At 40.0% G+C, this 26,743-nt stretch overlaps 1 protein-coding gene across 3 annotated transcripts; it reads left to right on the top strand.

Moving 5' to 3' along the window:
- The first annotated feature begins 323 nt into the window (after positions 1-323).
- Positions 324-26,532, top strand: LOC102309017 (coiled-coil domain-containing protein 73). 3 transcript variants are annotated; one of them, XM_005928350.3, is made up of 22 exons: positions 324-598; positions 3,912-4,001; positions 4,153-4,293; positions 6,396-6,467; positions 6,549-6,620; positions 6,712-6,747; positions 6,932-7,006; positions 8,470-8,508; positions 9,769-9,904; positions 10,896-10,975; positions 11,200-11,322; positions 11,586-11,645; positions 11,844-11,948; positions 15,815-15,925; positions 16,101-16,241; positions 17,698-17,772; positions 17,842-17,911; positions 18,015-19,666; positions 19,895-19,970; positions 20,135-20,274; positions 21,949-22,028; positions 22,552-26,532. In XM_005928350.3, exons 2-22 carry the CDS (start codon positions 3,957-3,959, stop codon positions 22,733-22,735), a joined length of 3,513 nt encoding a protein of 1,170 aa, XP_005928412.1. In that variant the 5' UTR covers positions 324-598; positions 3,912-3,956; the 3' UTR covers positions 22,736-26,532. The 3 variants fall into 3 exon arrangements, with proteins under 3 accessions (XP_005928412.1, XP_005928411.1, XP_005928410.1); XM_005928349.3 differs by having other exon boundaries at positions 6,718-6,747; positions 17,698-17,911; XM_005928348.3 differs by having other exon boundaries at positions 325-598; positions 17,698-17,911.
- The last annotated feature ends 211 nt before the right edge of the window (positions 26,533-26,743 follow it).

The following is a 26,743-nucleotide window of genomic DNA, read 5'->3' as shown; positions in this document are numbered from 1 at the left end:
TCTGGCGTTTGTGTGCAGCTCTGTAATAAAACCGCTAGAGGGCGCTAGTAGCTCAGTCACACAGAGACCTCTGGCTATGGAGGTCTTCAACTATGTGAACTTTGTGTTTTACTGACTTGCTTTCATAGATTGAACTAATGAATAATGGGAACAGATCTTCTGATCCTCTGCGGAGTCATTAGCCATAGCTTTATCAACACTTTATTAAAAAATAATTTATATAAAAGCACTAAATGATGGAGTGATCATTTATTTTAAATATCAAATTAATTTATACATTTAAACAAATGTTATGCATTTTTTTCTTCTCCGTTTGAGTGCCTGCAGGTGGTGTAAGTAAATCTTGACCTTCTGCCTGTGTCACATTACTATTGTGCAAAAATAGGACATCTCTATTAGAACTCTATTCTATTAATTTATGCATACATGCGTTTTATTTGTGCATTATATATTTTTATAGAAAACTACTGTCATATTTAAATTTGTATTTATATATTTTAAAGTTTTTGGACATTTCACATTTTTGAGAATCTTCTCAGCATCTGTCCAGTGCGCTTCCTGTAGTTCGCCATCTTGCTTGCTGTGCTAATTGCTAAAGGTAAGCTACAACAACAAGCAAACATTTTATTTGAAGTACTTACTTATGGCAGTGCCTAATTTATTTCTCTGTTAAATTAGTGTACAAATATGTATTTCAGCATTAATATGGAAATGTATGTTTAAACGGCAGAGTCATGTTAGCTACAACTAGGTGGCTTTAGCTTTAGCAATCATTTTTGCTAGGCTAAACAGTTTGTGCTTATTCTGTTAGCATGGGAGCTTGATAACACTGGAAATACCTTTAGAACAACAGTACAGTCACAGTAAAAACTAATGCTCTGCATTTATTGTGTTGTCTATCAACATATCTGGGCCTTAGTGTTTTGTTAATACCCAGATTATTAGTTATCATCAGGATAATGATAACTGATTTTGGTACAGTTGAACCTAGAGCAACATTAGTTATCATAATCCAGGAACACCACCAATATGGGCAGATCAGATACACCTGATATTGACGAGTCTTACACTGTCAGCTTTCTTCTCTGGCTTCAAACAGACTAAACTTTATTATTATAGTAGCTCTCTTCTAGTCTTTCTGATTAAAGTGCCAAAAGTGCTTATCACATTCATACAGTACCTTTACTTACACATAACCAGATTTGTGTATCCTGATTGCCAGTATTAGGGTAACTGGATCCAGAAAACAGAAAGTTATCCTGGGTTCTCTGAACTTTCGTAGTGCAGGGCCAAGGTCTTAAAATTAGATCAATACAAACTCAGATGAACTACAGAACAATAACACATTTTTGAGTGCCATTATTGATTTAACAAAATTAAGCCAAAATGCGCAAGTGGTGTCTAAAAATTTAAGTACACCCTTACTGCCAATCATATGTACTTTATTAATTGATCATCAACAACTGATGATCAATTAACATCTGGAGTATTCAGGTGTTGACCCAAGGAAGAAAGATATTAGCAATGATCTTAGAGAAGCAATTATATCTTCCCACCAGTGTAGGAAGGGTTATCAAGCCATTTTTAAATATTTTAATAATCCTTTTTTCTACAGTGATGAAGTGTAAAACATTCAGGACAGTTGAAATCTTCTTAGGAGTGGATGTCCTAGCAAATTCACCCCAAGATCAGATCAATGTTCAGAGAAACTGCATAAAACGTTAGAGCTTCATATCAGACCCTACGGGCCGACCTTGGCATGCTAAGTGTTAAAGTTCATGACAGTGCAATTAGAAAAAGACTGAACAACTATGGCTTTGTCTGTTGGACAATGTGCTTTTGTCTTGTCCTTTGGACAAACAAGAGCAAAGTGGAGGTGTTTATCCATAATGTACAGCCTCATTATGGCAGTTCAGGAGATAGAGCCGGTCATGTACAAGTTGAGAGATTGGTGGCCTTTTGCCCAAGGATGCCAAATATCCTTGGGCAAGATACTAACCCCAAGTTGCTTTGTGATGCATCCATTGGAATATGAATGAGTGTGAATGTTAGATAGAAAGCAATTGCCTAGAAAAGGCATTTCATTTCATTTAGTCAACCATGAAATCCTCTGTATACCTAAAATATTCTAGAGTCACAGGTGAGGTCATCTGTCGGTCCAAATTGGGTCATGTAGCAGGACAATGATCCCAAGCACAGCAGCAACTCTACAACAGAATGAGTGAAAAAGAAAAGAATCAAGGTGCGTCAGTGGGTTTAAGTGTAGAACTCCGTCTGATTGAATTGGTGTGCTGGGACCTTAAGAGAACTGTATAAACCAATCCCACAAAATCCAGTTAACTAACATTTCAAAGAAAGAGCACACCAAAATTCCTCCACAATGATGCGAGAGACTGATAAAGTCATACAGGAGGCCTTTACTTTTAAGCCCTGCTGCTAAAGGAGGTTTGACAAGTGCTTGAATCACGGGGGGTATGTAGTTTTTCACACACATAAATAAGCCCACAGTATATTACAGCTTATGTTGATGTTCATTTGAGGTTGATTTAATAATAAGGTATGATTATTGATACATTCTTTTAAATTCTATTTTATTGGAAGGAGGACAGCATACTTTGATAATGTTTAAATATATTTTTCTTATTAGTTTTCCAACTTAGAAAGAAAGACAAGCCGCTTCAGACTAAAAACACAACATCCCTTTTAAAGTCAGAAAGTTTGGTGTGCGTGACATTTTACTGATCACACGAGGTGAAGCACAGGTCACTTACTTTATCATATCATTAACAATGTGACAGTAAGCCAGCATGAAAAGAAAATAAGTAGAGTTTATCAGTTTAACCCCTGCATTTCTTTTACTTGACGAGGTAAAATAAAGAAGCCAAATTGTTGTGTTGCAGTAGTTGGCAGTATCCACACTTGGATTGCATGTATTACAGATTCAGAGCTTCTTTAACTTTCTTTTATGGTTGTATTACAAAACAGTTACCAGCATAACTCACACAAAGATAATGCAAACTTCATGTTACTTGACAGAAATGTTCCATTTTAATGGCTACGCCACTTCTTTTAATTTGTCCCTTCATGGCTTGGAGGTGGTAGTTAATACCTGCTCAACTAAATCCCAGGAAAAGCAAATAAAGACACTGCAGTTTCCTCCCCTCCTGCCACATTCACACATACACATTCAGGCTGCGACACACTAACGCACGCTTGCACAAATCCCCTCCCTGCTCAGCCGGGGGTCACCGTGTCAGTTTATGATAGTAGCCAATTCTAGCAGGGATCATTTAATTCTCCAACATGATTGATACTAGCGCAGGTTAAATGGGAGAAAAAAGGTCTGTTCTATTAAGAGATCATTGGCTAGTGGAGACCTCCCACTTAAATAGTTATATTTTCAGTAGGTGTGTGCTTGCAGTGTGTGTCTGTGTGTGTCACTCAGTTTCTTGGTTATGTTGAAGGGACAGTTGCAGAGGACTATCCACAGGTCAAATTAAATAACCCAGGTAATTTAAAAAGCATTGACAGTGCAATTTGTCCATTCAGTGTTATTGCTCTGACCCCTATTAGTGTCGATGGGCTGGTTCATTTGAACCTGGATGGCTTATCGAGGTGTTATCTTCTCATCGCAATGGAAGCGGTGTAAAACAAAGAAAGAAAAAAGCCCTAACAGTCATTTCAAAGCCATTAGGTCAGACTGCAGTGATTGAGAAGCATTACGAGGCCTTAATGTTCTTCTCTATTATTTCTACTAAAATCATTTAGGGGTAAAAATTGCAGATGAGGAAGTAATTATAAGCCTATAAGCTCATAAGTGGAAAGGCAGAGATGTTACTGCTTATTAAACCGTCTATTCTATTAACCTTTCCAACAAAATGCGCCTCACTCCCACCCCACCGGATTATCAGGCAGAAGAGGCCCAGTGGGACCTTTGGCTGCCCTGAAACGACTCGATGGATGTTAGCACAGAGTCTGAGACACTTCCCACCCACACCACTGTAAGTTACTAATTTTGACAGTGCAAGGCAAAGTAAATAACATCCATCAGCTGGTTTGTTTACTTGGTGAAAGATGAGATTAAAATACATTTTACATGAATGATATTGTTTCAATCTTAGCTTTGTTTGAGATTTCGATCTTCTTTTTCAGTTTGGAGAAGATGTGTTGGAACATGAGCTGAATCTTTCCAGCTCACACTGTCAGACGGAGAGTGGGGGGAACATCTTACTACAGCTGCTGGAATTCAAAACCAATCTGCTCGAAGCCGTACAGGAGCTGCATATTCGGAGGGTAAAGTTGAAGTTGTAACCATGTCACTGTGAAGGCATTAGGGTACCATCTCCTTGAAGTATACTTTATTTTAATTTCATAATCAAAATCACGTCCTGTGTCATGGCTCTGGTGGCATTTTTCTGTTTCTCCATGGTGGTAAAAGACATAAGTACTTTTAAAAAAACTGTAACAAGTATAATAGACCAGTGATCCAATGTAGCCCAGTGTGGGCAGTGGTAGTACTGCGTTGAGAGTCATGCCTTGATCCCTTTCTCCATCTTCTATTAGCAGTAATTAACAGCAGCTTAGCTACAGAGTTCACTGATTCCTAACTTTCAAAAATCTACCAGCTCCAAGCAAGGTTCATCCATACTTTAAATACTGATCACATAAATTAGCAGAACATTTCATATTAATTTACCAAATTAGTGCAGTGAAGCTATTTTATTTAAATAATATCTGAGCTGGTTGGTACTAGAATGATACACGATACTGACTTATGCATAATTTCAAACAATACTAAAAGCAAAGATTTATAAGCAGATGCGTGTGTCAACACTGGTCATTATTAGCAGCGGCTTTCTGGGAATTACGCTGTGCTCGTTTAGGTTCGGAATTGGCTGACATGAGAGCTGTTTGAACTTTGAGGTGCCTTGTTATGTGTATTGTCTCTAGTATTGCTCACTTCCTCTATTCCTCTGTATTATATCACCATTTCCTGAGTAGAACTGAGACACTAATGACTCTGTTTGGTTGAAGAGCAGTGTAATTTCACAAATATATTGGTTATGTTGGTATTAGAGCATCCATAGAGAAAGCTAAGTGCCCCTTTGGCTACGTGGATTTAACCCTGCTGGATATGATGCACATTATGTCAAGAAAGAGGGGAGGGGGTCATATAAGCCTATTAGCCCTTAACCAATGAGCACAAAGTCAATTTGTTTGTAAAGAACTAACAAAAAGAATAAAGCTTTCTCCCCTCCAGCAAGTACTTTAAATCCGAGTGTGCTTAAAGGTTAGAGGAGCAAAAATGGGATGTTGGTCGTTGAGCTTTTATTGTTATAGTCATGTTAACTCAGACACAGACATTAGATGATATATCAGTCTGTTCCTCCTCAGGCACTGCCGTTATCAAAGTAGCACTTTGTAGTTGTGTCGTTCACGGGGGTGGGAAGGTTAAGAGGCAAGAGGATGTCATGATGGAGCCGGACATTCCTGAGCAGGTCAAATTCCAGCACTTTCTTTTTTTTAAAGTGGTGTAACCAGCGGCTTTAGTTGGTGAAGATGAGTCATAAATGGGGAAGAACTGCGAGTAAGATGAAATGTCACATTACATGAAATGCATGTGATATGAGATTTAGTGTGATCTGGAAACAGTGTCAAACTTTTTCCAACTCAAATTTTTATTCCCACAAACTTCCAAATGCCATTTTTTGTTTTTTAACGCCCAATAAAAGGTGACCATTCAGAACAGCAGTAAAAATGGTAAAAAGATGAAAAGTCGTAGATGAGATTGTGCAAGATGGCTTTTCGGCCTTCTCCTGATACACAGTTACCTGTTTTAATTTACATGGATTACTGATCTTAGAAAGGCTTTGCTGTGCATTTAACACATGCACTCACACATACACACAGCAATTATTCCCTGGTGGAAAAATAACAGCTTTATCTCCTGTGTACTCCTTTTTTCTTTTTTTTTGTGCCACGCTGGTAGCATACTTTAATAGGAACTTATAAAATAAGCTCGCTGAGTTAACCGGCTCCCACGTGCACATAAAAAAGTCCCCTGGATATAGTGAGCACTTGACTTTTACCTGCCTTCTCCAAGAGAAGAGGGAGGATAGGGATGGTTTTCCACAAATATCACCTCCCTTCTAATGTTCCCCCGTCACTGACTGCTTCCACAAAAGATACGCAGGACTGAACCAAAGAAACTTAAAGCACTTTGCAGTTTTGGCTCAACTCCACTGGCCCACAGAGTGAAAAAGATGAAGATTTTCAGACTGAATCACACCTTCTTAGTCACAGCTTTCCCGTTTAAATGTTCTTATCAGGTGTTTCCTGGTTGCTTGTCTAATTGTGAACTTACTGATGCCTGAGAGTCAGTTTTTTTGGTTTAGGATGCAGAAACCCGCTTTGAGGATCAGATCAGTAAGCTGGTGTTGGAGAAGCAGGAGATGGAATGGGAGAAGGTACAACTTTATTTAACAAGTAATATCAAAGAATAGATGAGATCATCAGTAACTTTCTTCCGTCTTCCCTTTCATTTGCAGGAATCCCTACAGCATCGAATTGAATCTGTGACAAAGCAACACACTGAGTCACTCACAAATCTTAAGAAACAGGTGTGGTTTTTATTCCTCCATTTTCATTTCTAAACAAGACTTTTAACAATGTATTAAAACCTTTCCAAATAATTTATTATCTTTTCTCAAGTTTCAGGCCAAATTAAGAAACACAGAGGAGGAAAAGGTACAGAACTCTTATTCCCCCAAACATCCCCACGATAGAGCATTTTATTCAATAAATGTCTTTAGAGGAGAAGTAAATTTACTCATCTCAGTTGCACAGTTTTGGCCCTCGGAGTGAATTCTTTTGTGCTGTGCTTTGGGCTTTTATTGCTTTTTTGACACTCAAAATGAATTTAACATTTCAGGGGAAATATCAGGTCATTGCTGAGTTAAAAGACAAGGAGATTAACAACTTAAAGGAAGAGCTGAAATCACTGCAGGTACTGAGTTGTTCAACATTCTTCTTTCTTCTCTATCTCTGTTTTATTGTAACATGCACACCATCAGCACCTTTTATCCCTTCTTTATTAAAAATAAGCAAGATAACACAGTTTAATCGTTAAACTGTTCAGAGAGACAAGTAAATAAAGAAAAGGCATGCTCGATCAGAGTCAAGGGTTCTGGTGCATGAGCCTGGCCCGCTCCGGCTCCCCTCTGCTCATCTTCAGACTTGACACCACAGAGGTGATAAACGATCGTACTCACGGTCCAACGCACTTTAACAACCCAGCCGTGTTACAGAGACAATAGAGACCGTTTTTGATATTCTATCTGGGAGACTCTGACTGCTGTGTTTGGATAAAATGAAGCCCGTTTGTGTTCAATCTTGTGACACGGTCTGGTGGATTCTTTAATTTAACACATTATCACACAAGTGACAGGTGGCACTGAAGTGATTTAATTGCCATGTACCTTGACTTATCTGCACACCACTGGTGTTGTATAGTTCAAGTAATGTGAAATATAAAAAGATTCATACACCAGCTATTTTAATTCTAGTAGAATTTTTTTTTCATATTCATAGTAATGTTTAAATTCATGCAAATGATAAATGGGGTATTATTGCCCCCAAACTTTACCTTTAGGACAATTTTTTTCTGTATTTTGGGGCAAAATATTTTGTTGTTGTTGTTTACATTTTATATGTTAAGAATAAAAAAGGAAACTATATTTTCTCCTGGCCTAAGACGTAATTTGGACAAAGTCAGTGTTTTTTTGTTTGATTCGTTGTTTGTAGGTGGAAGTAAGTATACAGTTTAAAGAAGCAAAAAAAAACAAAACACAACAATTTGGCAAAATGAGAAAACATCTGGTGGCCCTATCCAGGGTGTGACGGCCTCTTTGAGTCCTGTCAGTGAGGCGTTCATTGTGTAATAATCTATGCCAAAAGTCTATAAACGTGGAGGGACTTAATCACAGAGCCCGTAAAGACAGTGTATTTGAAAGTGAGATGTCTGCATGACATGATGGCAAAACAAAACATTTGGACATGCAGATGCAGAGAGAGAGTTACAGTACTGAAACAAAAGCGTATGTTGAGATGGGGCTTTGTGTCACATTACATGATCTTTATTTGGTAGAATTTTTGCATTTTTAAAAGATTGTAGATTCAAATGATTTCTTTTTAAATATGTTTTATGTTGCTTTTGTTTACCTGAACATGTTAAGGAAGTCTTTGCAACACAGGCTTCAAAGCTGAAATGTGAAGGGTTTTTTTTAAACTTTGGAAAAAGCAAGACTTGCTTTAAATTTCACTCAGTTGCTGCTGTTATTAAAAATGTGCCATCTTGATTCCAGATGTGTTGAAAACTGTCATGTACGATTGCAACATCACTTATTTCTATTTTCTAGAAGCCGCTCTCAAAAACAGGCTCGCTAATTTTCTTTTACTTCTGTCACACAGTTGCTGAAGTACAACTTGGAGAAGAAATCAAGTGAGCTGGTAAGGAAGGATTTTTCCATTTATACAAACTGTTGACAGAAGGTTGGTGGGAGGGGAGTAAAATTAAAAGAGGAGGATAAGGGAATGGTGCTAAGGAGGGATGGGTTTAGAGGGGAGAGCTCATCAGGAGTAACGGATAGGGAGTGTGTGACACTTTGAACTGCCAGCACAGCAGAGAAAATATCTCTATTAAAATATTTTATAACTGGGCCTCGCTCAGTTTAACCTTCTTCGCATGCCGGTGGCTCAGCAGAGTGAGAGGGAGTTGTAGAGATCTGGCGAAAAGGAGAGTCGGACAGATTGACTGAAGGGAGTGAGAATGAAAGAGAAGGGAGTGAGTGAGAAAACGGGAGAAGGAAAGAATCTGCTCAGCTTGATACACACAATCAAACTGTAATGGCAGTTTGAAGAGCGATAAAGCGCTCTGAAGCATGAGCCCACTTGATTCTTACATTTCACTGAAAGAGGCAGGCACTAACTCTGTCAAAGCATGATCCTCACTTTACTTGACAGCTGTTTCCACTGTTGTATGTCTTTATTTTGCAAAATAAGCTAGCTCCTTTTGCTGAGCCACGGCCATCAATCTGCTACAAGCTGGTAATAAAGGGGCAGCGTGGTGGTGAATAGAGGGTCCGTTCTGGATTTGAACCTCCTGGTGACCTGTAGTCGTTCTGTGATGAGTTTGTTTGTTCTCCCTGTTTCATCCAGAAGCTCTAGTTTCCTCTCACAGTCCAAAGACCTGCATGCTACGTTAACTGGTGTTTCTTATTTGGCTGTAGGATGTGAAAGTGTGTCACCTGTGTCTGTATTGCCCTGTGATGAACTGGCGACTTGATAAGTCTTTCTCTTAAGCCCCCAAGGTGGATAAGGGGTTTAAAAAATGGGCAAAGGAAGAACTGGAGTCAGGGTGAAATAGCTAGTCTGACCCCTACAAAAGTAAAACAGATCTGCATATGGGCATATCTGATCGACCAATTTACTTTTAAGGGGGAGGGGAGAGAAGCTGGGGACAGGCAGGTGGTGGTGGCTTTAAAGTCTAAGGAGTTTTGCTGTCACCATTTATCATTTGAAACCAGATATAACAAGTGAGGGGCGGATCAAACTGACAAACCGAGGGCCCTCATAGGTTCGAGACATGTCAGTCACATGTAGAACCATCCTCAGTGATATACAAACAGTCCCAGGATCTGTGTCCATTAACGGGCTGGGTCCTCCTCAACATATTTCTTCTTGTCTGTTTTAACTGTGGCCCCTCCACAGGAACAGAAACTGGCCTTACAGAGCCGGACAAAGGACGGCCACCTGAGCCAACTGGGAGAGGTGGAGAAAAGATTCAGTGCCTTGTCCAGGCAGTGTGCCATGGTCAAGCAGGCCCATGCCAACCTGGAGCAGAATGGTAATAGATACAGAAAGACAGATATATAAATTAATGTTCTGTATGATGATCACTCTAGGCTTACTAATGATCCCATGCAAACAATTATATGCACAAATCAGATCACGCATTTCACATATGTGCCGCTTCAGTTTGTCATTACTGAGTGTTATTAGGTTGTTTTCAGCAGAAGAGGTTCTGGTTTGTTCCCAGTATAGCCTGAATTCTCTTGGTTATAAATATAATAAGGTGCTGGAAACAGTTCACAGGGATCCTGGTACATCGTGACGTGATACAGTAGTATGTCTCTGCTCATGCAGAATTTTCAACAGCACATTCATTCCTGAGAAAATCTTCCTTCACATCATTCATTTCACTTTATCCTCGTCTTTGTTTTGGGGTCAAGATCTGGGTAATGCGCAAAGGTCACTGTCATGTTTCTTTAAATGCTCCTCTAGGAACACTTTGATAAGAGTAAACTATGAAGACATCTCCCAGGTCAGCAGTGAGGTTTAGTTTAGCACTGGGTTGCTATCTAGAGGCTTTATGTGAGCCAAGAAAATATTCCCACACCACCAACACCAGGCAGCCTGTCCTGCTGACACCAGGCAGGATTGATCCATCACATTATTTTCCTGCTCTTTAACTTTTTAACCTTGCTGTCTACTCATCTAACATACTTTCCTCTTTTTCCTGTCAGCTAAAGGTAGAGTTTTTGTCAATGAAGCCCAGATGTAGTCATGTTTAATGAGACGTGTGTTCTTAAAATGACCTTTTGCACAACACCAGCCTCAATTTTTAAGCCCAAGAGGCATTTTTGGGCCAAATATTGGGATTATTTTAGTGTCTGTTACAATTAGTGGTAAACCAACTGCAACGGGAAATCCACTTCATCTTGTGTCCTGTTGTTTAGTTTTTTCATTTAATTTGTGATTTAGATGGGAATCCTTCCTGTTTGCCCTCATGTATAAGCTGTGTATGTTTCATGCTGCACTATGTGTCAATTTTCCAGTTGATGAAGCCATGAGAATAAACAAGAAACTGACTTCTGCTAATGAAAAACAAGCAGCAACCATTGTGTCACTAAAGAAGGTATGGGGCCAAGTGGTCTAGCATTTAGATTGTTTGAGGCATTTTTGTGATTTTCCTTCTAAACTTTGTACCATTTGGCGTTATCAGTTAAATATCAGCCACTAAAATGTATTGTTGTTTCAAACTAGAAGATATTGAGGGTATTATTTGAGTTGTCCAGTGGCCTGAGTAGTTTGTGAGGCATCAGCTTGACTAATCCTGTGATTCTTATGGTGTCCTGTCAGGAGTTGGATGAAGTCAGTAATGAGCTCAGCAAGGCCAAGATGACTTCAGTTAGACCGGCCAAACCCTACAGTCCCACAGGCAGAGAGCAGCATATACAGCAGCTGCACCAGAAGCTAAAGTTGGTAAATGATGGTCATTAACAGAAATCGTGTTTTATTCTAGCAATTCACAGCCAAATGATCCCAGGTTCAAATCCCATTCTGTGTGAAGTTTGCATGTTAGCCCTGCAAAAGTGTTTGCCGCTGCATAGTACATGGGATAAGCTCCAGCCCCACTGCAACCCTTATTTAAATAAGCAGAAGAGGATAGATGGATCGATTGATTAATGCTGAAAAATCTAATCCAGTTCTGACACAGACAATATTTATTTTTTTTGTATGGTTAGGAAACTGAAATGAACAAGAAGCTAAGGGAGGAAAATGCAACTGAACTAGCAGAAAAGCAGGTAAGGACCTGGAACATGACTAAACCTAGACAGCTTTAATGTTGAGTCTCTTCTTTCAGTGAAATTTTGTGAACGTGATTGTTTTGGAAACTCCTTTGAAGTATTTCCACTTTTTATGATGTCAAGGTTCAAATAAACCAAAATCAAGCCCGGTCAGTTTGTGCGCCATTATTGTGTTTGTGTCTGTGTGTGGTTTAGGAGGTGATACGGTCTCTGCAGCACACCCAGCAGCTGTTGCTGAGTCAGACGCAGACAGTGAGGAGAGTAGAGTTGGAGCTACAGACACAAAGACAGACGTGCGAGGTCAGAGTATTTCATCCTGTACTATTTTGTGGATGTAACTCTTCACATGTATACATGTTAGCCAAGACTTCCCTCTTGCCATGCCTTGGTAGCCTTTTTCTGAATTGGCTTCACTTTTCAGACAAGGAGATTACATCTGTGGGGGTTCACATGTAGTGCATTTTAAAAATAACTCAGTCCCCTTACAATTGCTGTCATTCAAAAAGTGGATCAGTAAAAAAAAACAACTTGGTTCTTTTTGCATTTGCGTTATAATAATGAGCTCATTTGAAAAGTCACTTTACAGAATACAGGCAAGTGAAAAGTACTTCTCACTTACCTGTATTCTGCACTAAATTCCTACCAAAGTTCCTTATCTTCATGTGATGGTAAGATGGAGAAAAAGTTTCTAGGTGTTCTGGACAGTTCCAGTTTGATGTGTTCTTCAGTTCCTCCTGCACACCAAACTCTCATTCAGCTTTATTATTATTTTCAAGGGCAACTGTTTTTTGTCTGTTTGCTTTGAGCATCTCATTGCAGTTGCGTGTGATCTGTCTGTAGTGTCTCTGCAGACCTAAATTACAATCCCCGATAATGAAACACATGTGAAGTTTGCTTTAACAGATCAAAAGAGAGAAAACAGCTAATATGCGTATCTGAGTGCCCGCTTGAAATTACCTCCACCAAGGAGTTTCTGGTTTGAAGGCATTTGTGTGCATGTCATTCTGTCTGTAAATACAATAGCTTGAAAACTTTAGAATGAATTCTGGTGAAACTCTGTAGGGGTGTAGAGTGGAGTTTACACCCATTCTGTCATGCTAATCTCCAAAAGTTGATTCTGTTCATCTGGACGTAGCGTTTTGTGGGAGAAACGTTTCGTCACTCATCCAAGTGACTTCTTCAGTCTCAGCTGACTGCAGGTTTCCAATCTTATAAACAGTACATTTGCATAATGACTGAAACCAGCCCACTGAAGGAACAATGGGCTGGGAGGTCAGTTCCTTAATCATAATTATGCAAATTCTCATGACCATTGATCAACACCACTGACCAAAACCCACTGACCAAAACCCACTGATCAAAGACCACTGATCAATGGCCATGAGTACCATTCACAGAGAGTTGGGGAATGGCTGCAATCACAGCATTGTAAGATGGTGACAGATGTACCCTTAGGCCCCCTCCTCGATTCAGAGATGGTCTTTCCCTTTTCACGTAAATGGCCTCCTTGACTCCGCGCTCAAACCAGCGTTCCTCCCTGTCCAGGATGTGTACATCCTCATCATTGAAAGAGTGTCCACTGGCCTGTAGGTGTAAATAGACTGCAGAGTCCTGGCCTGACGAGGTAGCTCTTCTGTGTTGTGCCATCCGCTTCGCCAGAGGTTGTTTGGTTTCCCCGATGTATAAATCCTGGCAATCCTCCTGGCACTTAACAGCGTACACTATGTTACTCTGTTTGTGTCGGGGGACCCGATCCTTGGGGTGGACCAATTTTTGGCGCAGCGTGTTTTGGGGTTTAAAAGCCACAGAGACCCTGGTGTTTAGAAAAAATGCGTCTCAACTGCTCCATTCCTTGACACAATCCATGGGATACACAGTTTTCGGGCTTCTTGAGTGCTGTTCTTCTGCCTCCCTGGCCGCTGTGTCAGTGGGGATGGTGTTCGCTCTGTGTTGTAGCGTCCTGATGACACCCAGTTTGTGCTCCAGTGGATGATGAGAGTCAAACCTTAGAATACTGATCCGTATGTGTAGGTTTACGGTACACGTCAGCTTTTAGATGTCCCCCATTACTGATGGAAATCTCACAGTCTAAGAAGGCTAACCTGCCACTTTTCATATCCTCCCTGGTGAATTTGATGTGTCGGTCCACCGAGTTAATGTGATCCGTGAAATGTGGTACGTCCTGAGATTTGATTTTCACCCAGGTGTCATCCACATATCTGAACCAATGGCTTGGTGGTGTTCCAGGGTAGGATAGCAAAGCCCTCTTTTCCACTTCTTCCATGTACAAATTGGCCACGATGGGTGAAACTGAGGGAGCCCATGGCACACCCATGTTTCTGCCTGTAGAACTGACCCTTGTATGTGAAGTAGGTGGAATGAAGACACAGTTCCAAGCAAACACACTTGGTTCGATGCTGAGAGTGGTCCTGTTGCTGAGGTTGGGGTCATCCTGTAATCTCTTACGGACTACCTCCAACGCTTCCGTGACTGGGATGCAAGTGAAGAGAGATGTAACGTCGTACGAGACCATGGTTTCATCTGCCTCCATAATGACATCTCTCACCTTCTCAACAAAATCCAGGGTGTTCTGGATGTGGTGTTCAGAGCTGCCCACCAGCGGGTTGAGGATCGAAGCCAGAAACTTGGAGATGTTATAGGTGACAGAGTTGATCATGCAGACAATCGGTCTTAAAGGTGCACCCTGTTTATGTATTTTCGGTAAACCATACAGACTTGGTGTAGACTCCCCTGGGTACTAGCCTGTGGTATGAGGTCCGGTCAATAGCCTTGTCTTGTTCTAACTGCTTCAGACAGTCTATCACCCTCTTCCTGTAGCCACTTCCTGGGTCTCGTTTCAGGGGCTTATAAGTATTTTCATCACTGAGTAGTGACAAAATCTTCTCATGATAGTCTTTCTGGTTTAGCAATACTGTGCACCGACCCTTGTCTGCTGCAAGGATGATAATGTTGTTGTCATCACTAAGTGATGTGAGTGTCTTCCTCTCCTCCATGGTGATGTTGGATGCTGGGGGCTTTGCATTGCTGAGACAGGCCGAAACTTTCGTCATGCTAAGTAAATAGTGCCCAGAGAGAGAGCTACATTTTGGAGTGCTTCTTGTTTATTAATGTGTTAGATTGGATAATTATGTCCAAACACACATTTCAACCTTAATCACACATTTAGAAAAGTGTTGCAAAGAAGAAAAGAATAGAAATGTAAAGTGTAAATCAGAAATTAATCTCCTGATTTATTTTTAACTGGTGTATTCATGTTAACTATCATATACTGTATGTAGTACAAATATTGGTAAGCATCACTGGTAAGCAAAATTGATTTAATAATAACAAAGTTTTTTTTGCCTACAGGAGAGAAAAAATTAGCTCCAGGTGTGTCTTTGTTTATCAATAATAAGGAAGAAATAGAAGAATTTATCTTGTTGATTCTTACAAATTACAGTCATACATTTAAGCCACATTTAACAAAAAATTTGGGGCGAATGAAATTTATCCTTACAGACTCTGGACTTTAAAGTTAGTGCGATTTCAGTCCTTTTATGTTAGAATACTTTAATTGGTTTTTGTGTGCAAAAACAAAAATAAATGCCAAACTTATAGTAATGACATGTCTGTTATCCCACTTCACCTTTGTAGAAACCTCCTTTTCATGCACGTTGGAGCTTTGGCTGATAGAAAATGTGATTTATGTCTCCAGATAAAACCCTGCACCACCCATTGGTCCCACACAGATCAGAAATTTTTCAGGGTCTATTTAAATGATTATAGAGTAAATTTATGCAAAGACCAAAATGAATGACAACCATTGTTCCTTCCCATAAACTTGATGAATGGGATGTTGTATATCACAGCATGTACATGTGTGAATATAGTCGGCTCCACAACTGAATGATAGTGTGTTTATTCTGCATTTATAGCTTTAAAGTTTATTGTTCTCTTTTCTTCTCTCTATACCACCCCCTCTCATTTTAATTCACCTATTCATTAATTTATTAAAATCATTATCAAAATGACACAAGCCAACTGATTTGTATTAGCAAGAAGTCCTCTCTCTGCCTGCCCTGTTTAGAACCCCCTGTTCACATTAAATAAACACATAAAAATTTAGTATTGCACTAAAACCACATGGGCGATTAATTTTACTGCAGGCCCTTAAACAGGAACATGAGGTGATGGGAGAGCAAAGCAAGGCAATGGAAGACAAGGTGGCCCAACTGATGGAGAGCTATGCTGCTTCCAAGACCAGCTGGGACAAAGAGGTAGAAGAAAAACTGTGCTGTGGGAGAAGGCATTGTGATGATAGTAGCACATATTTACAGTGTCCGTCAGGCTGGACTCTTCTATAGCAGACTTAATGTGTATATGGGAAGATGCCAGAAAATCATACAAGCTCATTTAAAATCACATCTTTCATTTGTCTGTGTGGGTAAACAGAAGACGAAGTTTCTGGATCACCTCAAGACACAGCAAGAAGCCCTTCAAGCACTGAAAGAGGCTTATGATGATCTTCATCAGAAACACGCTGAGCTGTCCTTACAGGCCAAATCACATGAACAGCACACACATGAAATGGAGGTATGTATCCAAAAACACCTGTAGGGGATTACACGTGTCATGTGAGGCAGGAGTGACAGATGGGTACGGGGGGCTACAAATGACAAATAACGACACTGTGATTTGTAGCGGAAGTAGTGAACAGATGAAAGAGAGCCTGGAGAGGTGGAGGTATGCTCTGGAGAGAAGAGAAATAAAAGTTCGTAAAAACAAGCAGATGTAACAGGGATGCTCCAAGGAGAAGAAGCAGTGATGGTGGATGAATTTAAATGCCTGGGGTTAACCATTCAAAGCAATGGGCAGTGCACAAGTAATGTGAAGAAGAGAGTGTAGGCAGGGTACAGTTGTTGGAGATGAGTGTCTTGGGTGATTTGTGAAAGCAAGAGTGAAAGGGAAGGTTTGCAAGATGGCGGTGAGACCTGCTGCTATAGAGACAGTGGTGCTGAAAAAGGACAAGAGGCTGAGCTCCAGATTAAAGCACAAAGGGGATCAGGTCTGTGGAGCCAATTGTCCCTAACATCAGGACATCTCCAGTATTAGATGCTTTCAAACCCCGTATGTATTTTTTGGCTTTTAAATCAGAATGAGTTTGAAGTACTTTCATTTGTGCTGTTTTTACACAGCTTTATATTTCATTTAACTCTGTCATTTTTCTCCTGTGTTTTATTTGATTTGATCATTTTAGATATATAGCATTTTGTTCAACAGCTGTTGTTTTTAAATGTCCTGTAGAGACGAACTTTACTTGATTTGAGTACATCAGAGAGACAGCTCAGGTTCAGTGTTTCGGAGGCAGAGTTATAGCGGCAAGGCTGACGGTTGGACACGTACAGGGGAGAGATAGTGGATACACTGGGCAAAGGATGCTAAATATGGGGCTGCCAGGCGGGAGGAAAAGAGGAAAAGAAGATTCATGGATGTTGGTGTGACAGTAGAGGATGCTAGGGATAGGGTGAGATGAAGAAGAAGAGAGTTTCTCTTAACAGAACACAATAAACACTTTTCTACAACTCTGTTTTTACATGGAAAAACTCATCACGCAGACTTTGTACTACTCAATTGATAAGTTTAAAGTATTTACAGGGGACCTTCACTTTTTTCTACCAATATCTGTACTGTTGCAGTGTTGGATGATTATATTAAAAATGAAAAATAACTAAAGTGAAAAATTAACAGGTTGTGTTTTCAGCAGTTTTGACAGAAAGTGAAATACATGTGCTGACTTGCAGAACGTTAAGTACTGCAAAGCGGTCCTCTCATTTATTAGACAAACCTTTCAAAACAGACCAGAGTCAGCACTTGAACATTCAGGGATAAAGAAACCAGGAACAGAGCTCACTATAATATTTTTCATAATATTCTGATTTACAGCTATGGGAATAATGTTAATAACAGCAGGTGTAGCTGATGTATAGTAGGTGAGTTTATAAGAGAAACTGTCATGTGAATGCATGCATGTTTATTTTTCTTTGCACAGGTAAGAGACAGCAGCCAGACACTCAGTGTTTCTACCCATCCCACCTCTGTGGAGGAAGTTAGAGGCGAGGAATCTGTAAGTGAACGCATCTCCAGATCTAAGCTTCCCGGCTTTGGCAGTCTGCAGCACTCTGTCTCCTCTCAGGCCAAAATTCCAGACCGTTTAGAGGACACAGCAACTGGAACTAAGATACTTGCCACTGCAGAAACTGAAGGTCAGCACACTAAATATAAACATACAGACGATAAATATGTTCTAAGACACTATGAGACAGTCATTTTCTTATTTTTTCTCATGCGCGTTTTATTCTCTTTTAGGTCAAAAAGTCCCAAAACAACAGTCACAAACAATAAAAGAGCCTTTAAGCCACCTAAAAATGCCCAGTTGTCCACTTACCATGAATTTCAGCTCGTGTACTTTTTCTGGGACAGGAGCCACAGAGGCCATAACATTGAACAAAGGGGTTAACAACTCGAAAAGTGAACACAACCCTGATGTGCTTTCAGATCTAACTAATACTGCTCTCTCTGTGTCTGATGATGATACCCACTTTATCAGAGGTTGCTCTGCGAGTAGTATAACTGCATCGAACTCCGATTACAGCTCTCTCGGTGAATCTGCAGATTTACCAACAAACATGAAAAATAAAGGAGACGACACAGGAATGAATGAGAAAGAACATGAGGAGAAGGACAGCGGGAAACAAGGAAATAGCCATAGAGAAGAAGAGGAGAAAAATACAGGACAGCTGAGGAATAGGGAAGACGATCAAGGAGAAGATGTGAAGGAGGGAGGACGTGCTGGAGAAAAGAGAGGAACAGCCATGGCACAAACAACAGATAGAAGAAACAGGCGAGAGGACAGTGAGGGGTCAGCAAAGGATGCTGGAACAGAAACAAAAGATAGAGCGGATGGAGCGAAGGAGAGAGAAAAGACAGCAGTGCAGACACCACAAACACAGATACGAGCCCAGACGATCACTGATATGACTGCTGAAAAGAGCCACACACTGCAGGTCATTGACTTCATGGGCGCTGAGCCGCCTGTGGATGTCTGTAAACCCTCAGACTTCACACAAAGTCTCTGTCAGAAAGTCAGTGAAAAGGATGCTGAATGCAAACATTTGAAGATCCATGGTGAGACTGGAAGAGATGGAGAACTTCAAAGTGTTAGCTCTGAACAACAGGAAGTTTCAAATTTGTGTCAAAACGAGGTTCAAAGCTCAGACGGAGACACAGGATCACTAAGTCAGCCTCCCACCAAAAAAGCAGGGGAGCTTTCTGCTGGACTTTCTGAACACCTGAAGCAGTTGAGTACCTCACAGACAGACGATGCCGCATCAGCTGGTCACTCAAATGGTTTTCACAGCGCTGAAAACTTGGGATCATGTCAGACACATACAGAAACACGTACTCCTTCTGATGTTATTTCAGATATGACGCAAACAAATGAAATCTTTGATGTACCTTTGAGTGAAAAACTGGCAGAACCTGAGCAGCTGCTGGAAAGCTTAGAGCAGAAAGATGGGCAGTGGAAGTCTGTGGTAACTGTTGAAGGAAAGGGTGATCCAAGTGTAGAGAACAGAAGAAAAGATGAATCAAGTGTAGATACGAATGTCTATCAAACACCTATGGAAGAATCCCACTTAAAAGATGGCAATGTTAATATTACGATGGGTGCCATAACCCTTGATTCTGAGGTAGAAACCAAACACATGAAAAGTGAGCATATAAAGGACACAGAAGATACAAAGAAGACTAAAAGTGAAACAGATCCGAAGCTGCCACTCGTTACAAGTCTGGGTCACAAGCAGCCTGAGTTAGGAGAGAAGCTGCTGAGTGATTGTGGCGAGTTGTCTCTGCCCAGCAAAAAGACTTACAGGCCATTATTTGAGTGGGCCGCTGCCGAGAGAAGAAAGTCAAACTCCAGAACAAAGTCAGATGTCACCATAGCGCACCAGCCAATCCAGGTATTAGAATCAAAAGGTTGTAGCGTTTTCAAGCTGTGTGATGAAAATATGTACAACAGTTTCAAAAGTCATATGATGCTCATACAGGACTAACTAGCTACACTAACCTAGAGAAGTGCAGTTAATTTTAGTTTGTAATCGTAACAATTTTTTGACATTCGGATGTAGAAATGCTTTAAAGCTGTGGTTAGTTTTATATCAGTTAAACTCTTGGTGTTTTTTTTCCAGAATACAACTGCTGGATTCCCAGGACATCCTGCCAGCACAATAATACCCAAGCCCCTCAAAAGCAAACACGACAATGGTGGTGGTTTATCATTTCTCTAAGGAGCACAGAAACTGCTCTGATGCATGACTAGGAACATCTTACACAGTGAATTCATTGTCCGTCTGCGTTTCTTACCATTACTAATCATCATTCATTCTTGCTTTCTTGCTGTTCTTGCCATCTCACCTCATTCCTCTTAGTCCCCTTGGTGATTATGAGGGCGTCAGACCTGTTGAATGCCTCCAGTGTCTGTGGGACCGCACCTTCCCTGAGGAGAAAGCAGCAGGGACTCTGGGAAGCAGTGCAGGAGACCTGCAGAGAGAGAACAGCAGCAGATACGGTCAGTTGTTAAGAAGTAGGGAATTGCTGGTACGACACTTTAGAAGGTGGTTCATTTATAACTGTGAGAGTTAATAATCATATATGTATGTCACAGAAGTTATTTTAAAATAGCTTGTAAAACACTAGTCAAGTGATAAAGCACAGCTCATGATTTACATACCTTTACATTTGAGAGCTTTATTGATGAGTCCTCACTGTGCGAGCTGCACTTTGGAAAATTTAATTTCAGCTGCTGAAGCCTGTTTCCAAGTACATTTCATCACAGTGAAGCTTTAATCGTGTTCTCTAGTACAAGTTGATGTTGAGCAGCAGGAAATGGCCACAGTGTCGTGTTCACATAGAAATGCGTGCCCCCCCCTCAGAGGACATCAGAATGACCGTTATAAAAGGGTTTTCTCTGTCGAGGTCATTGCTGTTCCACAGATTCAGAGCTTCATCATTTTATAGAATGTGTCTGAGTGGAGCCCGTGGGAAATTTGAGCTGGAGCTTGAATGAATATGCCCGTTACAACAGCCTGACATGTCCTCAGAGGAACTAGATATTAAAATGCTCTTTCAACATTTTTGTGGTCCTGGACTTTTAGAATGTAGGAGAACTTGTTTAACAGAGTACGCAGAATATCTGACAAAGATTTCAGAGGTTTCAAACTTTCCTGCTCTTTGATTAATGTTCGGTCAGGTGTTGACCGAATGGATGTGGCTTGATGTATGTTGAGCTCATAGACAGCCAGACAGACAGAGAACAAATGACCTGTGGAAGAAAAAGTACCTAATGATGCCTGGGTACCTCGCCTCTCTCACTCACTCAGTCTCTGGTCTCCGCTCTCGCTCTGTCTTCCTCTCTCACTTCATCATTTGTCCCTCACTCACTTTCTCCACCCTCTTGCTGTTTCACTTTTTTAAATTCTGTTTCACTTTTTCTCTCTCACACGCTCCCAAACTCTTTTGTCACCATCACCGCACTGTCACTCTGTGTTTTATACAATCCAGGTGCTCGCAGTTGAGGGAGATAGGCTGCAGCATGACTCGAGTATGAGGGGAAAAAACAAACTCATCTGATAGTTTAACAAATTGTAAAGAAGACCAAAGCGAAGAGTTCTGGCTGCTCTCTCTGGGCTGGATACAGATACAAATATCAGTTGTTACTGCTTATTGTTTATCTGTCTTTTCTTTTCTTATGAAGGAATTAAGCATTGAACTGACATTTTTGTACCAAAAAAAGACCAAATGGTGGTGATAGATTCCTGCCTTATAGGTGCTCCAGGTTGATCACAGTCTGTGGGCTTCTGCTTGTCCGCTTGATTTTCAGAATTGGCCATAGATTGCAGATCAGGGGAGTTACTAGGTTGTGAATCCACATTGTTCATTTGATATTTCACTTTATCAGGACTAGATTGCGATCACTCAGGATTTGGCCTAGAAGCATGCCACAAAGAACTGAAGGAGAAGGTTGAACACTATGAATACTCACTCTTTTCATACATTTGGTTTATCTGCCAGTAATAGTCCAAATCCTATAGAAGAATCTTTGTGTTTCTTATTTACTGTATTATCTCAAACTATTATATTATAGAATAATAAATATGAAACACAAACTTTGTGTGACCACAATCACAGCTTTCTCACAGTGGATATTTGGTGATATCTACTGTTTGTCGTCATTTTTATGCAGGATGGCAGAGCTCCTCCGCCAAGCTGTTCTTTTCCAGCCTCCAGCACAGGCAGCAAACTGTCATGGCAAACCACTGCAGAGTGAGTATGTTTGTTCTTTAGAAACAAGACACCAGCATTTGAACCAGAGTAAATGTCAAAGTAAATAAATAATAATGGGCAAATTTCATAGCTCATATCTTTGTATCTACACACCTGAATGAAAATGTTCTTCACTAACGTTTTGGCCCATTCAGTAGTTAACCAAAGTATTGACAAAAAACAAGAGGGTTTTTTTTTTTTGTTTTTCTTGGTTAAAAATTATATTTTAGAAGTTTTAGAAGTATTCTTATCATCTTATTCTATTCCAGCGTTTTTCTAATTTTTGCTATGTAACTTTGCACTCTCCACTTTCTGCTGTAACAAATCAAATTTCCCATGTGTGGGACTAATAAAGGTTATTTTATCTTATTATCTTATCTTAAACATTTTCATTTAAGTGCATTACTTCAGTCTAATGGTAAGGAGAATTTGTATAGCTTCATTTGAAATGTGTATTATTACATGATTAATAATATGATTACTGACTACAAACAAGTTCATGCTAGTGTTTTCTTTGAATCAGGTGTAGCAGAGCTCCTACCTTAGCTGCAGGACCTAGTTCAGAGTCCAACTGGGAACTCTCCTGCTCCCAGGAGAGGGGCGATCAACAGGAATCATTCAGGGCACAGATCTCCAAAATCGAACAGTTCCTCGAGACAGAGAGGCTCCGTCTGCCCAAAAGACAACGAACTGAACCAAATCTGTAGAAACTGCTGGTCGTCTTTATTCGCTGTCCTAGGTGAGACATTGTGTGGCACACGTTTGACAGTTATTGTTAGCGCAGGTCTAAATGTTCTGAAACACAATTGCTTTTTAATATATACATGTGTTACTGATTCCTTTGAACTGTATAGTTTCTTCTAACATTGCTGTTTGAAGTTTAAAGTTTTTTGGGTCAAATCATTAATTCTTCACTTTATTGTTATTTTAACATTTCTGTGCTTTAAATGGAAAACTGCAGAGTTTGTGTGTTTGTTTCACACGTGTGTATTTTTATGTTTTTAAGTGAAGAGATGAAAATAAGATAAGATAGCCTTTCTAAGTGACAAATATACAATACTACTACTGCTACGTTGGTAAGATTTTATTTTATCACACAGTTGCATGTGATTTAAGTAATTTTAAAAAGGCTCTGATGTCACAGTGTACAAATTCCAACATTTCCAATCTCTTGTAATTTCATTAAATTACAGGGTTATCAGTTGTTTTCAAAATATTGTATACAAAGACTTTAGATACACTACAAGTTTCTGCAGCCTCACTGACACAACACTGACTCATCAAACCACACAAACAGGACATCGGTATGTGTTGAATGTCTTTTACTGGAAACATTATTCACAGTAAATCATGCATTCACAGCAAACAGCTGGATAAGTAAGGACCAAGAGCGCTGTTGCCCATTAAAAAGGCTGGGAACATGCTAATTAACATTAATTAGCATCATAGCCAATCAGTGTGGCATGTCTCAGAGGAGCTCTAATTGTGGAGGCACCTTTGGTCTACACCGTGTTGTTTCTGCTGCTGCTGTTGTTGGAGGCAATTACAACTCGGGACACTCTGGTTTGACTGTGTTTACACCTATTAAATTAACAGAAATAACAGTTCAAATAACAATTAGCACTAAATACCCCAACCCTAATTAACCAAAAATCAATTAGTGAACACACAGTCCAATTAACACGTACTAACAAGCCTCTCGTTAACTTTATGTTCCCTGTGAGGATGATGGCGGAAAGAGCATATGGCCCCACAAGAGCATGAAGCAGCTGACCACACATGTTTGGATTCTCATTAGTCTGGTTGCTGCTTATGTACTCTAGACGTGTGGCATTTGGCTTCAGCTCACTCGCATCAGGTTAGTTTAAGTGGGTTTGAGAGTGTTGGACAAAGAGGTTTTTGTAGTATATAGACTGTCTAGATGCAAATTTCTATTAGCAAACTGATCTATTAATACATCTGACTGACATCAGTGCAGTTTGTAGCCCTAATTTTCAGCTGTCACACAGATACACAATGCTTTTTTACAGTATCACCTTCAGAAGACGAGATAATTTCAACATTATAATGTGCTGTTACGCATTTTTGACTTGGTGATAATGTGAAGACATAAAAATATATTACTTCACTTTTTAAAAATTACTTTTTTATTACCTCACTTTTTGTAGGTCACCATATTGATGCAAAAAAATATATATTTTTTTAATATAGCATAACAACATAGTATGTAAATATAATGCAAGCATAATACCCATCTGTCAATTTTCCAGCACTCATCTAGGGCCAGGTCACTGGGGCAACGGTCTAAGCAGAGAAGCCCAGTCCTCATTATCTTACCTGCATAAACAGAATAACGCAAAGTTCAGTGTTGCAATGCTTCCCGTTTAACTTCTTACCTGTGCCTGATATGCAGTGAGTCAAGAGAATTGCATGACACTGCCTGAGAGCATCACTCATATAGGGCTAATTGTTTTGGTTCATAACGTTAAATGGACTCATTCTTATATAACGCTTTTCTACTCTCCCAGAGTACTCAAAGCGCTGTATACAACATGCCACATTCACCCAATTACACCCATTCTCACAAGCACGGACTCTAAACTAAGTGATTTTCTAATGACATTCACACACATTCACACTCGGATGGATGCATCGGAGAGCAACTTGGGGTTAGTATCTTGCCCAAGGATACTTGGCATGCAGACTGGAGGAGCCAGGGATCGAACCACCCACCTTCCGATCAGCAGGGGACCTGCTCTACCTCCTGAGCTACAGCCACCCCACATTAGATTCTGTCTTTAGCTTTAAATCCGATACACGGGACTTTGAAGCACATAAAGATATAGTTTTGTTTTCATTACTGTACTTTGACACTATGCTGTGAAACATAGGTTAGCAAAAGTTAACCATTTGGCTGTGGTAATTGACCCTTATGACTCCCCCATGCCCCAGAGCATGCCTACCAACAGATCCACAGCAGACCTTGTTGAAGTTATAAGAAAAGACTCGAGCTTTCACCATATTTCTACTCGCACGCTAAAATTAACAGCTAACATTTCAGTGGTGGTAAAATGGCTCAGCTTGATCCATCTTACTACACTTACTGATAATGAATACGTCTGAACCTTAATGCACTCATAAAGAAACCTGGAGCATTTGAGTGGCTGTGCCCAACACTGCTGACCCTTATCCGTATTGGGAGGACGGGAGATGATGGGAGGAGAGGTGGGGGAGGTGTGGAATATAAAAGAGTTAATTTTAATGCGCTCGTGGTCGCAAAAACTCATACACGATCTATATTTCTCACTCATACAGTTTTTGCCTCTCCTCTTTTACATAAGCGTGCACATGGCCACATACACACATACAGTCTCTGTTATGAAGTGTTGGCACTTTGAAACAGTCAATTACCCTCTGGCTAGGGAGGATACCTGCTGTTAATTACTGCTCAGTGTTTTATATGGAGCGTAAATAAAGAGACCGCTGACATTCACATTCCATCAATGCGTCCCCCAGCTCACACTGCATTGTGTGTGTGTGTTATTTGAGTTTAAAATAACCCTTGTGAGGTAGGAACCATGGGGAAAAAAGCATTTTGGAAAGAACGGGTAGAAATCCTCCAACCTGACCAAAAAGATGCTGTTTCCCAGTGAATTTGCCTCATAAGACTAAATCCTGAAATAGTACCCCTGCACAGATATGCAGTATAATATATGCAGTTAAGATTTTGGTTTATAGTAATGTTGAGCTGGGGTTGGCAATGGCAACCTTCCATTTTAAACACAATTTGTTTTTACCCTTCCATCTACCCCAGCCTCCTCCTTAGTCCTAAAACACAGTCAGTCTTCAGTCCCAAATGTGAATCTGATAAACTTCGATCATCAGTTTTTAATGCATGTTGACTGTACAGTGATAATAACTATAATGAATCAGGGCCATGATACATGTCTATTATTGTTTTGTTATATCTCCCTGTCATTGTTATGAGTTATGAGTTGGTCCCCCTGAATTCATCCCAGGTTATCTTTAGTTGCAATTATACACTGTACATAGTGGGAAACATTGGACCACTACTTTGAAGCCACAAATAAAGGTATCATCATCCTTCTGTCATATTGGTAAACTTTTAATTTGTGTTTAGTAGAGTGAGGTTCTTGAGCCAAAAATGCCATTCATACGTCTCCATATAGGGTTTTAATTATGAGCCATAATGTTGTAGCCATCTAAAGTTGACTTACTATATGCTTCAAAACTGGGAAACAATGATATGTGTCTTGTAGAAATTGCCATAAGATATCAACAACCAACCAATGTGATGTCAGACAAAATATCTACTATATCCATAATCCTAAAGGGAAGCAAATACATCTCTGATTAGTGGAGGTCACTGTTGCCATGGAAGATTTTAAAGATGTGACAAAAATTTCAGAAACTGTAATAGCAGTGATTGCAATCAGTTGATGAAGCACTGTACTATATCGATGACGGGGCTATATATATTACTTTGCTACACACAAACAGCAAAATATATTTAAAAAATTCCGGTTTTATTTATGTAGTGCCAAATCACAAAAACAGTTGCATCAAGGCGCTTTATATTGTAAAGACCCTACAATAATATAAAGACAACAGAGAAAAACCCTTATAATCATAAGACCCCTATGAGTAAGCGCTTTGGTGACAGCGGGAAGGAAAAAATCTATTTTAACAGGAAG

This window comes from Haplochromis burtoni, unplaced genomic scaffold (assembly GCF_018398535.1).
Source record: "Haplochromis burtoni strain Fernald_Lab_line unplaced genomic scaffold, NCSU_Asbu1 Contig_112, whole genome shotgun sequence".
Taxonomy (NCBI): domain Eukaryota; kingdom Metazoa; phylum Chordata; class Actinopteri; order Cichliformes; family Cichlidae; genus Haplochromis; species Haplochromis burtoni.
Note: the sequence above shows the minus strand (reverse complement) of the source record. Positions and strands in the feature narration are given on the sequence as shown.